This window comes from Anser anser (assembly GCF_964211835.1).
Source record: "Anser anser genome assembly, chromosome: 2".
NCBI classification, from domain to species: domain Eukaryota; kingdom Metazoa; phylum Chordata; class Aves; order Anseriformes; family Anatidae; genus Anser; species Anser anser.
Window position 1 is genome coordinate 56,404,501 of NC_139721.1, and position 16,339 is coordinate 56,420,839.

General features: G+C 38.9%; 1 protein-coding gene across 2 annotated transcripts; it reads left to right on the forward strand.

Moving 5' to 3' along the window:
* Positions 1–11,578: 11,578 nt before the first annotated feature.
* MC5R (melanocortin 5 receptor) lies at positions 11,579–16,121 on the forward strand. 2 transcript variants are annotated; one of them, XM_083822702.1, is made up of 3 exons: positions 11,579–11,629; positions 11,713–11,825; positions 12,659–16,121. In XM_083822702.1, exon 3 carries the CDS (start codon positions 12,740–12,742, stop codon positions 13,715–13,717), a length of 978 nt encoding a protein of 325 aa, XP_083678828.1. In that variant the 5' UTR covers positions 11,579–11,629; positions 11,713–11,825; positions 12,659–12,739; the 3' UTR covers positions 13,718–16,121. The 2 variants fall into 2 exon arrangements, with proteins under 2 accessions (XP_083678828.1, XP_083678829.1); XM_083822703.1 differs by having other exon boundaries at positions 11,589–11,629; positions 11,713–11,817.
* The last annotated feature ends 218 nt before the right edge of the window (positions 16,122–16,339 follow it).

The following is a 16,339-nucleotide window of genomic DNA, read 5'->3' on the forward strand; positions in this document are numbered from 1 at the left end:
GTTGGATTCATCAACTGAAGAGTTACAATATAGTAGCTAAGGCGTTAAGGACATCAGAAGAAATGACAGACAATATCTGATATATCAGCAATCGGAGGCTAGTGTGAAAAGCTGTTGTCTTTAAATCCAGAATTCTAATTTTCAAATCAGAAGTAATTTTAAAAATTATTATTATTATTTTTTCCACCAGATGCATCCCTGTACTGTATCATAATAGAAATTTTTCCCCACGGCTTTTTCCCCACTGCTCTGGGACCTCAAACCAGTACTCATTTGTCAGCCCATCGCACTGGGAAGTGGTACAGCCCTTACTGCACCTCTGCTCTGCCATGTTCTTGAGCAGGCATTGAGCTGGAAATCCACTCCTTGGTGAGCTTCAGCTCCTCCATGTTTCTAACACAGTGTCCTAATCTCACATGAATCACCTGAGAAGCACTTGAAAGAAGTATTCACCCTCCAAGATGGGTAAGTAGGTAGGGAGACTTGCACAGCTGCCCTGGTCCTGTGCATCCCCACCTAACTGCATATTTCAAATCTTCAACACTTCCTGCTGGAGGAGCTGGAGGTTTTGGTCACCATGGTACCCTGTGGTAGTAGAAGAGCCTGTGGAATTTCCTTCTGCCTAAATAACATTTCATCCCATAGACTGAACTCTGGTCCTTGGGCCAAAAAATGATCTTCGGATGTTGTTTGTCTGAAGTCTGTTATCTGACTGTCAATCCATGCGACTGCAGCTATACCAATACTCTAGAACAATATCCACCTTTTAATAAAAGCAAATTTGCCACTCTCTTTTAAATTAAAAACATTAAAATGAGTCTGAAAAAAATAAAGACTGTCCTATGCATCCTTTTCAAAGCTATGCAAGGGAGGCATATAGGGTAGAGAGCTTGAAATCAAATGTTTTTGAATGCATGGATTGTTCTTTGTTGTCAATAGTAATATTTTTTCCCCCCAAACAAGTCAAATGCAGTTAGTACTGAAAGAAAAAATACACACACTGTTGATTTCAGGTGAAAATGCCAGAGCACGTTTTTTTTTTTTTTTTTTTCCCAAAAAAGCAAAAGGATGGGGTATTTTAATTGAGATTTCAACATCAGACCTAAAAAGCTTCTGTACCCTTTAACAAGCTCAGAGAGTACCTTGCTGACATAGTTCTCCTGTTTTTTTTTCAGGTAGCAAATAGAAACATGCTGAACAAATATGTTATTTCTCCTCTATGTGCTCGTGTGTGACCATTTAAATGCAAATACTCAGTTTCACTCAGAGCTTTCCTCGACACAGCAGCTGTTTTGCATTAGTGCCACCAGTTCCATGAAGGCAGTACAACTTCCTGCTGGAGGTTTATTTGTGCAGTTATTGATGGAAAAAGGCAAATGTTATACACAGGAATGTCTCTAACCATGCAAATATAACCAGGCATGCCAAGCAAAACTATCCTAGCAAAGATGTCTTACTTCTAACTGACATTTCTTCTCTAAACTAGATGAGAAAAGTTATTGCAGTTTTTTTTTTTTTTTTGTCATAATTGTGTGCATTTCCAGCCTTCAAAGGCAGAGCTGTAAAAGGATAATGATACACAGGCATATTATTTATAGCTTGCTGTTCCTGGTCTTGCTACTGCCCTGCCAGCATCAGTCACTTTGAGGGTGAAGGCCTGTATCAATTATAGGAAGGGAAGCTAGAGCTTGTCTTTTTAACCATTGCACCCTGTCTGACATATTTCTTATTGAGGTTGCACTGAACTTATGAATTCTGTAGGTGAAATAAATATAGCATCAGGCTGAATTTAAGCCCTGTAAATGCAGTCTTCAGTGATGTGTTAAAAGAGATGCCTACCATTTCTTGGGCCTTGGTGCCCAGACCCTCAGGGCAACAGCGCCTCCATTAGAGACCCACTCAGAGGCAGGGGCTTCAACCCCAAACCTCCCAATTTCGCCCCCGCCCCCCCCCCAAATTCCTTGCTCATCTGACTATGGGACTCCAGTCAAAGGCTCTTTTGTTGAAGCTACACCAAAGCCATGCCTCTTAATAGCAGCTGTTCATTAGGACCCTCATCTGAGAGAGGAGAAGCTGGTGTTTTTGACCTCGTTCTCTGGACAAAGTGTTTTATTTTTGTTGGATTAGAAACATCAATAAACCTCAGAGCACTCTTCTTCCTCTTGAATGAGTATACAGTCTTTCAGGCAGCAGAAGGCTGTGATTAGGTCTGGGCCAGAAGAGGAGAAATAGGCAGGTGTCATAACTGTGCTGCTCAGGGAGGCCACCTCATTCCCTTCATCTACTTACTAACTCACTCAGAGTTCAGATTTTTTTTTTTGAGTTAACTCACCCCCTTGTTAATTGTGCCATGCTTCAGCAAACATGGAAACCATTTGCTATGCATCTGTATTTCTGTTAAGAGATTTAGTTTGTTCGCAGACGCACATCAACAAGTAAAATCAGTTGTATTTATTTTATTTGCATGTGAAAATCATTTAAGCTAGCAGAACAGTTTTGGTTTCTGGTTTGGCTTAGATTTCCCTTAGCAGCTTTGCTGGCTGCAAGTTTCTGTCTCCCATTGGCCATTTTCCCCTCCTACTTACATTAAATAGGCCTGAATGGAGACCATAGATCATAGCCCAACCGTAGCAGAAAAATAGCCATCCTTTTAAGAGACTACCTTCTTAAAACTCAGAACTGTTCCCTGATCCAGTTTGTTATATGGCTTCCAAGTGTTCCTGCTATCATAGTTGGTGTGGAGGCCAGACTGGCAAGTGAGGGCTGCTTAAGGGACAATAGCTGTGGAAATAAATGGATTTCCAGTCATGGCACACCGTGTGTATGCTTGATTCTTGGTTTCATTTTCCAGTGTTCATTTGCAAATGATAATTTTCAGATAACTTCAGATAACCAAACCCAAACCCAACCAACCAACTAAAAAGCCCCACAACCAACCTCCAGACCCCAACCTCGCAATACATTCTCATAACTCCAGGCCGGAAAACATATAGGGTTTTCAAACTGTGTGCCTGGAGTTAGCTTTTTAAATTGGTACTTGAAAAACACCCTGAATGTCCCAAGTTTTAAAAGTAATGATCATTCTTCTGTTAATGGAAATCTATTCTGGAATGTCTTTTGGAAAAAACGATTCAATGATTGCTGAGGACAACTTCAATAAACACAAATAATCAAAGGTGAAGAATAAAATAAAAAAAAAAGAGCTGAAAGGATAACAAGAAAAAATTTTAGACAGGGCTAAAATATTAAGATCTAATATATTTTGGTTTTATTGGCTGTCTGCTTAATGGACACACATTCATTTAGAAGTTGTCTTCTTATCACAACTGAGAATAGCTGACATGTCAGCTTGGAATATTAAAATGGGCAAGCACCCTGATTGTAAGAGTTGTGGTTTGGCATGGCAGTAAAGTTAGTGATCTGATCCTCTATTAGAAATGTGGCTGTGATATAAAGCTCTGATACAATTCAAACTCATTCAGCTATTTTGAATTAGTTTAAACAATTTTGATGGGTTAGCTTAATACTGGCGTATTTTATGACAGTCCTTGAATTGCCCATTTACTCCATTCTAACTCTATGTCAGATCAGGTATTGACCATCCTATTGCAGGCCAAAAGCTCTGTATTGTGTGCTAAATCCAGCACAAACCTTCAGATTAAATGTATCACTTCCACTGAATAAGCTGTCCCGAACTTTTTCTTGCTGCATCCTCTAATTCACAGGAGCAGGTCTTCATAAGAAATTCCCATGGCCTTCCTGACACTTTAAAAGCTCGCTATATTAATCTCAAAATAATGTAAGAAGAAGATGAAAAGAAGCATCTAGTTACTGAGAATTGTATTGTCTTTTAGTAAGACTCTAATGAAGATGAAGAGGTGGCATTTCCATTAGTTGATTAATTTATCTCTCACATTAACAATTCTATAATATTAAACTTTCATTTGCCTTTGTATTTTAATCAATTGTTGTATTATTTATAACTGTGAAGCACTGCAATTTTCTCCTAGTCTTGTTTAGTCTGCTGAGAACAGACTTTTATAAATCTGAAAAAAAAATGAAAGAGAAAACTATGGCTTACTTTTATTTTTATTTTCACTGTTATTGTCACTGCGGTTCATTTTAACTCTCAGCACTGTTTGCAAACCACAAATTAACTGCACATACTGGATGAGATGACCCATTTTCTCTAGTTTGCTTCTCACTATGTGTTCAGACAAAGCTCCAAATGTCCTACAGTGAATTCAGGTTGTGCTTGGAAGTATACTTTGTGTTTCCTGTTTTTCAGAAGTGATATTATCATTGAACTTGATAATATTGATACCACAGGTCAGTACTAATTCTGTTACTAAAATTAAGAGGTATGGTAACAAAGTATGTTTCTCTCTCATTTTCTGGAAATTAAGGTTCTTTTATTTCATCCTATTCTTTGAATAATTGCCTGTGAACTTGCCCTGCCTGCAAATTTATTCTATGGAAAAAATCAGAAGGCAGCAATTTATATATATTTGCATATAGATAAGTTGACTACTGTGATATTGTATTCCCTGAAGCCAAAGTTATTTTTTTTTAACTCCTTTGTGTGTTTGTAAGTAGGCATTCAGACCTTGGTTGTTCCCTCTTGGCTTTCAGGAAACATATGAGCTAGTCCTTGACTCACTTGGATGCACCAACAAAAATACACTTGGGTTTGTTAATCAGAGCCATTCTCTTTAGCTCTGTAACATTACTGACATTAATGGAGTTGTGGTAACGAACACAGTACTTGATGTTTAAACCTCTGGAATAACATAGGTGATGGCTTTCCATGTCCATGGGTGAATACAAGGAGTTCAAAAGTAGTCACTAGAACTAGAGGGCCATGGTGTTTTTGTGGTATCGAATTGCTACTCCAGCGATGAGTCTTATATGAACTTATATGGAGAAACAGCTTCTGTCTTTGTGTTGCTCTGCTCTAAGATCTACGCAGCTGCGCCTTCCCTCCTGACTGCCCACTCTGTTTCTTGAAGTATTTGAACTTTCCATCTGTCAGCCCTGGATACCACAAAGGGTGGCAACTCAAAATTGATTGATGGGAAAAATTTAGTTTGATTTTTCCTTAAATTAAAGGTTCATTTCATTCCTTTATTTATTTATTTATTTATTTCAGATATGTTGAAGCATCTGTCTTTCATCCCCTAAATGGAAATATTTAATTCCTAGCTTTCAGCTAGCCATAGACTGCTTTCTTCTTTTATTTAGTATGAGGTGCATTTCATGCATTCAGAATCTTTAATAAGCACAAAGCTCACTTTTTCAAAGATGCAGCTTTTCACCAGTCGGCAATGTTTATCCAGCACTGACCTCCATACTGCAGTAGTTGAGAAGCTCAGTGAGAGGAGGTAAGAAAGATCGTAGATGTCACACAATATCTTCTTTTATTTAGCAACAATTAGAGATGGCATGCAGCAATGTAATTCAATTGAGAAACTGTGGCATAGTACAGCCTAAGTCTTGCAGAAATTGATTTTCCAACTGATCCAATAGCAACTGATTTCTCAGAGACAGAAATCTGCCATCCCTTTTAGCTCGAAGGATTAACCCATGCAATAGGCTTTCTTAGCTATTTTCATTAGAACCAGAGCTTGAACTAAAGGTTGCCATCTCTTTGAAATCATACTGTTCTTTTGCTTTTTCATTTTTTTTTTCAAATGAGAACTACATATTTTTTCTTTTTCCCTCATGTTTCAAAACCTGCCAAAAAGAAATTCTCTTCTGGGCTTTTATAACCAGGCAATATGTAAGCCCCAAAAGCCAGAGAGTTGCTGCTCACCTAACCATTATGACAAGAATTTTCTCAGGTTCTTCTTCGCTCTTAATACTGGCTTAGACACTAAATACAGTGGGGCACATGGTGCCTGCTGTTTGGCATTCTAAATGCCATGAATATGGAGGGCTTACGAGAGTCACTTGATTTTTGTATGTCACTGAACTGGGGCTAAGCTTGCTGTGGGGACAATGCTTTAGTGTCAACTGATTTAGCTTCTCACTTGTACAACTGAATGCACTTGTTACTTCTTTATGGAAGACAGTATTCTAGGTTCAGACACAATAATTGTCTTCTTTCCTTTCTCCAAATCAGTTTGTTTCTGGCTAATGTAATTTGCATTTTTTTTTTTATTTTTGATATCCTTGGTTTCAGCCACAACAAATCTCAATATTTTTACTCCTTAGCAGGCGAATGCTAGAAAAGAAATAATTCCTACTCCTGAAATAGTGTTGTTTTATTTTTTTCTTGCAGGATACAGTGGTTAAAAAATATCCTGCCATTAACAAATATACTGTACATTGCAAGCTTGCTTGGTAGGAAAGCTCAGAAAAAGTAGTGCAATAAAGGCTTGACAGAAAATAATTAAGTTCTGAGCTAAATGGTTATGATTTAATTCTCATTTACCTTGCATTTATACACCTCATTTAATAGGAAATAACTGCATTTTTACCAACCTGTACAGAGATGAGGAAATGAACTGTAGTTCAGTACAGAGACATTAGAAATATCTCTAAAAAATACTTCAAAGGAGAGAAATGTTGATATTGCTGTCATAGCATTCTTGAAAATCGCTAAAAAGTTGGCTAGCATGTATATTTACATTTAGTCATTGTGTGTATTGAATCAGAGACATTTGCAATTGCCAAGATAGGAACTCCATGCACACATTGCTTCACATGAAATTTTGCATGTGTAGCAATATCTCTTGTTGGATACAGTGATTTCATAATTGTTCACACTGTCTATATCCTCTTGAAGCTGCCCTTTAGCTGCTTTTTCATCTTTCAATACCCATGTTGGGCTTAAATGCCAAAAACTGACTATGAGGAAAGCACTGGGAAGAGAGAAACTGAGTTCTCAGAGCTCTCAGCTCAAACCAAGCAACTAGTCCAGGACAGGGAGAACAGAGCTCCCAGGGTTCATAAACACCCAGAAATTATTATTTTTTCACTCATTACGAGGGATAAGTGGGATAATTTTTATACTCAAAAGGACGTGAAGGAGACATCAAGGGAAAGCTGAATTTTGAATGTGAAGATGTGGTATTATTCACCCGCATTCACTGAATTGGCTGTGGGCACTCCAATAAAATACAAATGCCCAAACATAGAAGTCCCAATGAGGAGACTAATTACACAATAAATTAACAACATTTTATACAAAAAATGATTCTCATGCACAAGCATTTCATGAAATGAATGAATAATGCTCTCTTAATGTTTTTCTTTACCATACTCGAAGAAAAACTTGCAGAAATGAGATATGGGATGTCTCATAATATGCAATTGAAGCAGCATTATTATCACTTATTTTGATAATAATATAAATGGATAGAGATATTAAATATCTTTGGTCTTGCAAGAAATACTTCCCTTTCTCTTCTAGCAAGTGTAGCAAGTGGTACCTTTCTGTCAAAAAAGTTTCTAGCACTGATCATCTGTGATTTTTTTTAAGTCTGTAGCTAGCACTGCTGTTATGATGTAGCAGGCCTGTACTGCTGACCCATGCTCTAACAAAATGTTAGGGGATGATTAATTGCTGGAATTGGCTCTCCTTAGAAGGCACATAAAATTGATGGTTACTGAACCTCTTATTACCCTTTTACAGTTTAGGGAGCTAGTTATAACATCATCCAGTTTAGATTACTAGGATAGGTCTTTCTAAAGTGCCTTTTATACTGCATTGCATTTTTCTCAGCTTTCTCTTCTAGTGTGAGAAGTACCACTGACAGGTACTGAGAGTGGCCAGAGATTTTCTGAAGCTGGTTTGGTGCACTCCATTGAAAGAGATGATGGTGAGGAGTGCCAGTGCAGTCATAGGAAGTGTGATTGATCCTTCCCTTTTCCAGGGCACAGCTTGCATGATATTTGGGTGTCTCTTTCAGTCTTGCTTTCCTGTGATTCTTCCCACAAATGACATTTCAGTGTTGATTTGAAAATTAATGCCATGATGTAAAAACATATATTTACCATAACACTGCTTACTGCTAAGCATAACTTTTAGGCTTTCAGCTATACCCTGCACAGGGGATAGGACTGAACTACAAAGAGTCTATCATCACTTCATCCACTGTTTTTTTTTTATTTTAAAACAGGAAGGATTGATGACTTTTATTTTTGGACTGGATTAATTGCCTGTCTTTATTAAAGGCTAACTGCCGTTGCTTTGGTAATACTGAGGAGGTAACAGTAGGGACCTTGATGGGGCTCAGCCAATGCTACTCAGAGCAGAGGTCAAGAGAAATAGTTGTGTCCGTCTGAGCCGTTAGAGAACACTTGTTATGTTATAATATACCCACATGCAGAGAAGGCCATGATCTTCACTTTTGCCCTGGATCCATGGATTATCTCTTAGAACAGAGAGCAGTCTGCGAGGATACTCTGTGGCTCTGAAATGTTGTGCTAATGACAGCACAGGCAAGGAACAGACAGAAGAGAGATTTTGTAAACAGGCCAAGAGCACAAATCCAAAGCTATGTTATGAAGGACAAATATATTTTCATTGAACAGATAAAAATATCTACAGAAGGACACTGGAATTAAATTGCTTTGATGTATTAGCACCAGACAAGTTGGGTAGATTTGTATTGGCTTCAGTAAAACTCTACTCTGAACCCATTAGGATTACCACAGATTAATAACAGAATTCATCTGAGTGTAATAAACTCTCCTCACAGAAAATTCTTTGGGGGCACGTTGTACTGTTGGTCTCATTTATGCATTCATTGATAAAATCAGTATCTTGCCGTCATGAAGGCAGCGTGCAATTTCACTTTTGCCCTTTGCAGAAACACATTAAAACGTCAGGTGGGAAGGGTCAGCCCTGACATGGGGTCATATACATGAATTCAATGAGAAAACAAATGAGTGATACAGACAGGCGTCCTGGTTGCTGTTCTGTTTTGCAGAGAAGCCGGTGCTGAGTCCAGCTTTCTCAGAGCCCAGGTCTTAAACAGCTGGGGCAGGCCCATCTGGTCAGATTCACCTCCTGGTCCCTTTCAGCCAGCACCATGGCCCAAGGGCTCCAGGGCCCCAGGCTTCCCCCAGATCTGCAGGCCCAAGTGCCTCCACCTCAGCATGCAGCTGCTCCCTGCCTCTTTCCGTTTGTGGAAAGAGAACACTGTTTTGGGGACAGCAGAGGGGTTTCAGAGTGTTCCTCTGTGTGTGCTCAAGGGATCAGCACAGCCAGCACAGCCCAGTAACTGCGAGTTGGTGCAGCCCGATAGCTACACAATGACAGTGATGCATGAAGTACTGACTGTCCCCACTGGCAGTCCAGGCATGTTCTTTGCAGTCTTGGAAAACGCTGAGTGCCAACCTGCCTGCAGAGACAGAAAATTTAATTAATGGAAGAAACAAGAGAGCTGAACACCAGAATCATGAACACCTGAAAGACTAAGCTAGTCTGACAGGAGCCCTGCAGCTGGAAGTTCGCAGTTTATTCTTGGGAAACCTTGGGAGAATCCAAAGATCTGTCCCTGTGCCCCTTTACTCTCAATCCATATAACTCACCTGCATGCCTCCCTTCACCAGCTGCTAACTGGGTGCCCCTGCAGCTCAAAGTGTTATGCTTATAGCTGTTTACTGCTACAATATTATGATAAAACACATTAAAATTAGAAATATGAGTAAAGTATTTCTTAATTTCATCCTCTAACATAACCAAACTATGCCTACATCACTGTCCCAGTTTCCAGGCAGGTCATTTAGTCTGCTCACTTTGTAAATAAGAGAATTTCTTTATTTAGCATTGCCACTTATACCAGGGTTCTGGCCTTCAGTGTCTGGTCTGTAGCAGAAGAATCCAAAGGCTGATTCATAATGTATACGTGAGAGACCAGGCATTGTGCTGAGGAATAGCAACCAAACCATCCAGTGTGATGCGTAACTTATTTCTGGTAATCAGCCGGTCTGCTCTGAGTGCTGAAGGTACAGAGAGAACTATTGTGAAGACAGCTAAGCTGGGCCACAAAGAACTTTATTAAAGTGAATGTACAGAGGAATTTGTAAATGGGAAGATGAACTGAATTTAGAGAGAGATAGTGCAATAAACCAAAAATTAGGGTACTAGAAGGGAAAAAAATAAGTGAAAAGAACACTGTGCACAATCGTTGGTAGATACAGGAACTGAGAAAGAAGTAAAATTTTATTCATAGGTATATGATTTCCAAGGTCTGAAATGGGAAAATCAGAAACTATGGGAATGAAAACAAATGATAACTAAGATATCTAAATATAACCTACGAGAACCAAAACATCCTGTACATTGAAGGACAGAAAGAGAACTGGAGGTGGGCATCCTCTATTCTTTTCTTTTGGGCATAGCGATGAGCTTTGAGCTCAGATTTGGCACACGGAGAAGTTAGATGCAGCAGAGAGTGTTGCTCTTTACTTGCTGCCATTATCTGCTCAGATCTAACAGCTGCAGTTGAGCATAGTTTGCTGCCTCTATTTTGTGATAACCTAAATTCTCTTTGCTTCAGTAGGGAGAAGGGGCATGCAAAGTTCATCTCCAGACTGTAACTGCATAGTGCTAGAGGAGCCTTTTTACTCAAATGAATCAAAATGTTTTTTGCTATCTCTTCTGGTGCAGGGACTATTCATACATAAGAACCTTTCACACAATGGCCCAAGTCTTTGAGTGTCCTTAGTGTGAAGCTGGCAGTAACAATAAAGAAAGCATCTATGGGATATAATAATTAGACACACAGACTTAGCTGCATTCTAACTATAAACTCTATTTGTACGTCCTCTGAAAACTCAAAAATGACACAGCATACAGCAATAAAATTTGTGTTTTCTGGTGGTGATTCCTTAAGAGAAATGCTGTAAGTTAAAAATAAGCATTTGAAGTAGTTATATACCACAGAAAAAAAAAACTGACCACCTGGTTTATGGAAAGGTGACAACTGGAGAAACAGAGACTTTTTATCTCAAGTTAACTTTAAACCTTGCATGGTATTTGACTGGCTGGTTAGTGGATAACATAAAGGGTATTTGTCAGTGTTGGTAGGATGTGTGCTTTGGGTTCCTCCGCATGCAGAAGCAGAGCTCATTTGCAAAAGAAAAGACTGCCACTAATTTTGCCATCTTTTGGGTGAAACCCAGAATGAGCATGGACTGCCTGACTGCTAGACCCACAGACGGGCTCCAGATACTGCAATGCTGATCATTGAATTTCTCAGCTCTTGGACCCTGTGAATCCTGGGACAGTTCACATCCATCTCAGGGAGCCCTGGTTCCCAGCACAGTAGTGTGTACTCCTCCTCAACTGCATCAAAACCTCTATTCTACAACAACAAAAGCCCACACACATAAGAGATGCTTTTGGAAAGGAGCATGCGTAAAACATTTTCTTCTTTGATATCATTTGCCTTAAAAGATATAGTAGAAAGCGAGAATTTTAAAAAGCTCATCCTCTCTTTTAGATCGTTGAGTTAAAAATAAAGACGCTTGAAAACCACTAGATGGTGGTAAAAACCCAAGTTTTTGCTAACAAAATCTGTGAAAAGAGAAGTTCAGCAGGGCAAAGGGGAGGAGGAGCCACAGCCTGAGTACTGAAGTCATTATTGCTCGGAGACTATAAAAAGGCAGTTGCACAGTAAGTAATTTATACATGGTCAGCCTTGACTCTATGGATATACTCATTCCTTTTCGTCTATAATGTCATCTGTTCCCACCAAGGAGTCCCCAGCCCCAGATGTTGGGTGAAGAGGTGATGAAACTTCTGCTCTCTGGAGGAAAGGTTGCGGGTAATGAAGAGGAAGAGCAGCTGAAGGAACAGCTCTGGTAAATAGGTACAGTTAATTCTTGATTGCAAATAAAAATTTACTTTTAAAAACTGAAAATGATTTAGCTTGAGAAGCTTTGAATTTTACTTGCAACAAGTCACTGACTATCACTTTTAAGTTTTCCCCTTATTAAGAATCCGATGGCTTACAGCTTGCCATGAATATTCTCATTACCAAAAGAGCATTGAATAAAATACTTACAATCTGGAATAGAAAACATATTTCTATGACAGAATTTCCCCCTACAAATTCTGTAACCCCACTCTATCCTGGAATGTATGGATTTGCCTTGGTTAGTGGTTTAATACTAAGCTTCTAAAATGAGCATGTCAGTATTGCACAGACAAGCTGTTTATAACACAGATCATGCAAACTTAAAAAGTACAAAGGTCAGGAAGCATGTATTTTTTTTACTGAAAGTGTTCAATTCTTAATTGTGGCAGAAATTCAACTTCTATATATTATATTGAAGTGAGCAGGTTCTGCTCAACCTAACACTCTATTCTCCTACATTTCTGGGTTCTGAGAACTCAGGCTCTGAAAACTGTTGTTTTGCATTCAGTAGAATTTCCAGGATATTGTGCTCACTTCTGGGAGACCAAGTAGGATAAACAAAAATGTGAAGGAAGAGTGCACAAATCTCTTCATTATTTTGTGGTTTTAATTTCCCAGTAAGGATGAGTAGAAAAAATCTGAGCCATTTGGAAGTTAATTTAGAATCAGTAGAGGAATATGGTGTGGAAGAGGCAGGATGTGTACAAGCCAAATTACGTAGAAATGGTTGATATTTGTTTTGTCAACTTCTGCCTGTTCTCGTCATGCTGTATTTTTTTTGGCAGGGTCTTTGCTTTTTGGAAAATGCATTTACCACACTCCTTGGCAAGTCCCTCAGAGAGAACAGAACGTGTTTGCTTCCAGAGATGAACACGTCCTCTCAACTGTATGTTTCTGAACTAAACCTGAGTGCCTTTGGCAGCAACTTTACTGTGCCTACCGTCAAGAGCAAGTCATCACCATGTGAGCAAGTGGTCATTGCAGCTGAGGTGTTCCTCACTCTGGGCATTGTAAGCCTCCTTGAAAATATCTTAGTGATATGTGCAATAGTTAAGAACAAGAACTTGCATTCACCCATGTATTTTTTTGTTTGCAGTTTAGCAGTGGCTGACATGTTGGTTAGTGTGTCTAATGCATGGGAGACCATAACAATATACTTAATAAACAATAGGCATATTATTATGGAAGATACCTTTGTCCGTCATATAGACAATGTCTTTGATTCAATGATCTGCATATCTGTAGTGGCTTCCATGTGCAGTTTGCTGGCTATAGCAATAGACAGATATATCACCATCTTCTATGCCCTGCGTTACCACAACATCATGACAGTGAAAAGATCAGGGCTTATCATTGCATGCATCTGGACCTTTTGCACGGGCTGTGGCATTATCTTCATTCTTTATTATGAATCAACTTACGTTATAATTTGTCTCATCACTATGTTTTTTACCATGTTGTTCCTCATGGTCTCACTGTATATCCATATGTTCCTCCTGGCTCGTACTCATGTGAAGAAAATAGCTGCTTTGCCTGGGTACAACTCTGTCCATCAAAGAACCAGTATGAAGGGAGCCATCACTCTGACTATGCTTCTTGGCATCTTCATCGTTTGCTGGGCTCCATTCTTCCTCCATCTCATCCTGATGATCTCCTGCCCTCAAAACCTCTATTGTGTTTGCTTCATGTCTCACTTCAACATGTACCTCATTCTCATTATGTGCAACTCAGTGATTGATCCCTTGATCTATGCCTTTCGTAGCCAGGAAATGAGGAAGACCTTCAAAGAGATAATTTGTTGCTATAGCCTGAGAATGGCCTGTAGATTATCAAACAAATATTAGCAAAACAAAACAAAACCAGGGAAGAGAATTGAAATGCAACATCTTGCTGCACCTTGTTGTTCTGCTAAAAGGCCTATGGAATATCTTCTTCTATTCAGCTGTCAAGATTTCTGTGGCAATCAGAATTATTATTTTTTTTAAATGTGATTTGACCTTTCTTGCCCTCCATGCACCTCTCACACTGGTGGTAAGAGCTACTCTGTGCATCTACATCAAGGGGAGAAATAATGTTTTGAACCTTATTTACCCTGCTGAAGACTCTGGATCTTGTAAGAGGATTGCACAGGGAAAGCCTTATTTTTCTTTCTACCAAATGTGACAAGTGTGGCCTGCCATGTAAATGAGCCCATCAGCTTCTCAGTGTGTGTTTCTCTCAATATTCTTTGTCTCTCTATATATAGCATGACTTACTCTGATGACCAGAATTAACACTTTTTTATTTTTTGGGGGGGGCTATTTTCTTCCACAGTCATAAAAGCAGAGAAGTAGTTCCAATTATCAAGGTTCACATACCTCACTCAACACAGTTATGATCAATAAATATGCATGTATCTGCAGTCTTATATTGTGGTCATGACTGTTACTGTCATAAAATATGTATCATGTAAGAGGAAATTGTTCCCAGAAGATTTCACAGGATGCACACAGTGTGTTGTCATATCGGACTCTATGTGTTCTTATCACTGTGTCTGTGGGAAGATGTACCACAGCCTAATTTGAAACCTGAATATGAATACTGATTCTAGTTTGTTTTGCTCATTCACCATGGCTGGGAAAGTAAAGGGTACACAGCCTCTAACATGAAGTATAATGCTTTTGTTGAGAAAGAATGACTGAACGAGTGGCTGCCTTTGTATAGACATTAGAAAAGCATTTCAGCTTGGAGTAGCTTTTGTTATTGGAGGAAGCTGTGCTGTAGATTGTATTTTTCAAGCTGGGAGAGACAAATCAAGTCTGATGATCAGGAGGGTAGCAGTCATTGGCAAAACATGGTTCTCAAAAACTCAGGCACGTGTAGCTATAATATGGAGTACTAACTTTTGCTCCCCAGGCAAACTGTTTTTGTCTTTGCTGAGAGGATTCAGAGGTGAAACCCCTCATGCATTTTGTGTGAGCAATACACATCTAGTCATGCTCTCATAAGCATGCTGTTCTGCAACAGCTGTGTGATGTGCAAAATATTGGATTTGTCACAGATGAAGGAAGTACAACTGTGGCATTGATTTCTTAATGCCAATGGACACATATCTTGCACTGAGATATGTACTAGGTAAATATTTCAAGCAGTGATATACCATCCTGACTAGATATCACAGCTTTAAAAATGAATTATTTCTTACAAAAAGCTGAAAGAATAATCCTTATTATACTTGATCTAGGGGTGCTCTAAAAGTGTTTTTGTCAATAGAAAGACTATGATTGTCTCAGTGGACCTTAGATTATCCTTCTAAGGTAGAAAATTCTAGGTGTTATGAACATCTTTTTTTTACCATAAGGGTTGTCAAACATGGGAATGGGTACCCAGTGGTTGCATAATATCCATCCTTGGAGATACTCAGAACTTTACTGGACACAGCTCTGAGCAACCCGCTCTAACTCTAACTTTGAACTCGGCCCTGCTTTGAATGATTTGGATCAGATGACCTTCTCAGGCCCCTTCTGATCTGAGATATTTTGTGGTTCTATGAAACAGCTTGTGTGTTATGATAAATTTTTTTTTCCTCCCAACTTAATCTCCTGTGTAAGAACTATGAAATGTTCTCCTCACACATTTAAAAAGATAACATACTCTGTGTCTTCATTTGCTTTGGAGGTCTCTGGCAGGATAAGTAGGGCACCTCTTTACCACCAGAGTTGTACATTTTGTCTGCTGCAGCTTGAAATATGTACTGCCTACAGCTTGCACATACCTCCCTCTGAAATGAGTGGGAATATTATTCTCAGTGGAGACACTTTATTGACTCTCAATATAATGGTTATATCAGTGCACTTGGTGCTGGATTCTTCCTTCAGTTTTATATAAAAATGGGATTTCAGAGGTACGTTTGTTGTTGGTAGTAAGAATCTTGCCTTGCTTCAGTCCACCTCTTAACCTTATCCATAAATGGGACTTGGAAATGGTCTCCTGCCTCTATGAATGTAAATATTAAAAATGAGACAATTCAATTGCATAGCTAAAGGGATCAGCTGACATTGTAAATCAATCATTAAATCTTCACTGGTTATTACAAATAAGATATCTTGTACATAACTGTAAATCAACAAATAGGAAGCCAAAACTGTAATGGCTTTGGGTATTTTCTTGAACTGTACATTACCTTTTTTTTTGTGTTGGAAATTTATTTGATGTAAAAAGACAGACATATGAAGAAACTATTAAACTGGATTGTTGGAAAACCCACTATTACTTGTTATTCATTGTTAACATGCCTGCTACACTTTGTAGTTTATTCACAGAAGGGATATTGCATTCTAGGCTTTCACTTCTCAATTTAAACAAGTGCTTTGCTAAAAAAACACATTCTGAAGGAGTACAGGCTCATAGATGTGGTTACTCTCATTATATATGTGGTTACACTCATACCTATGTTCCTATAGGTGTCAGCATCATTTCCCCAGTAT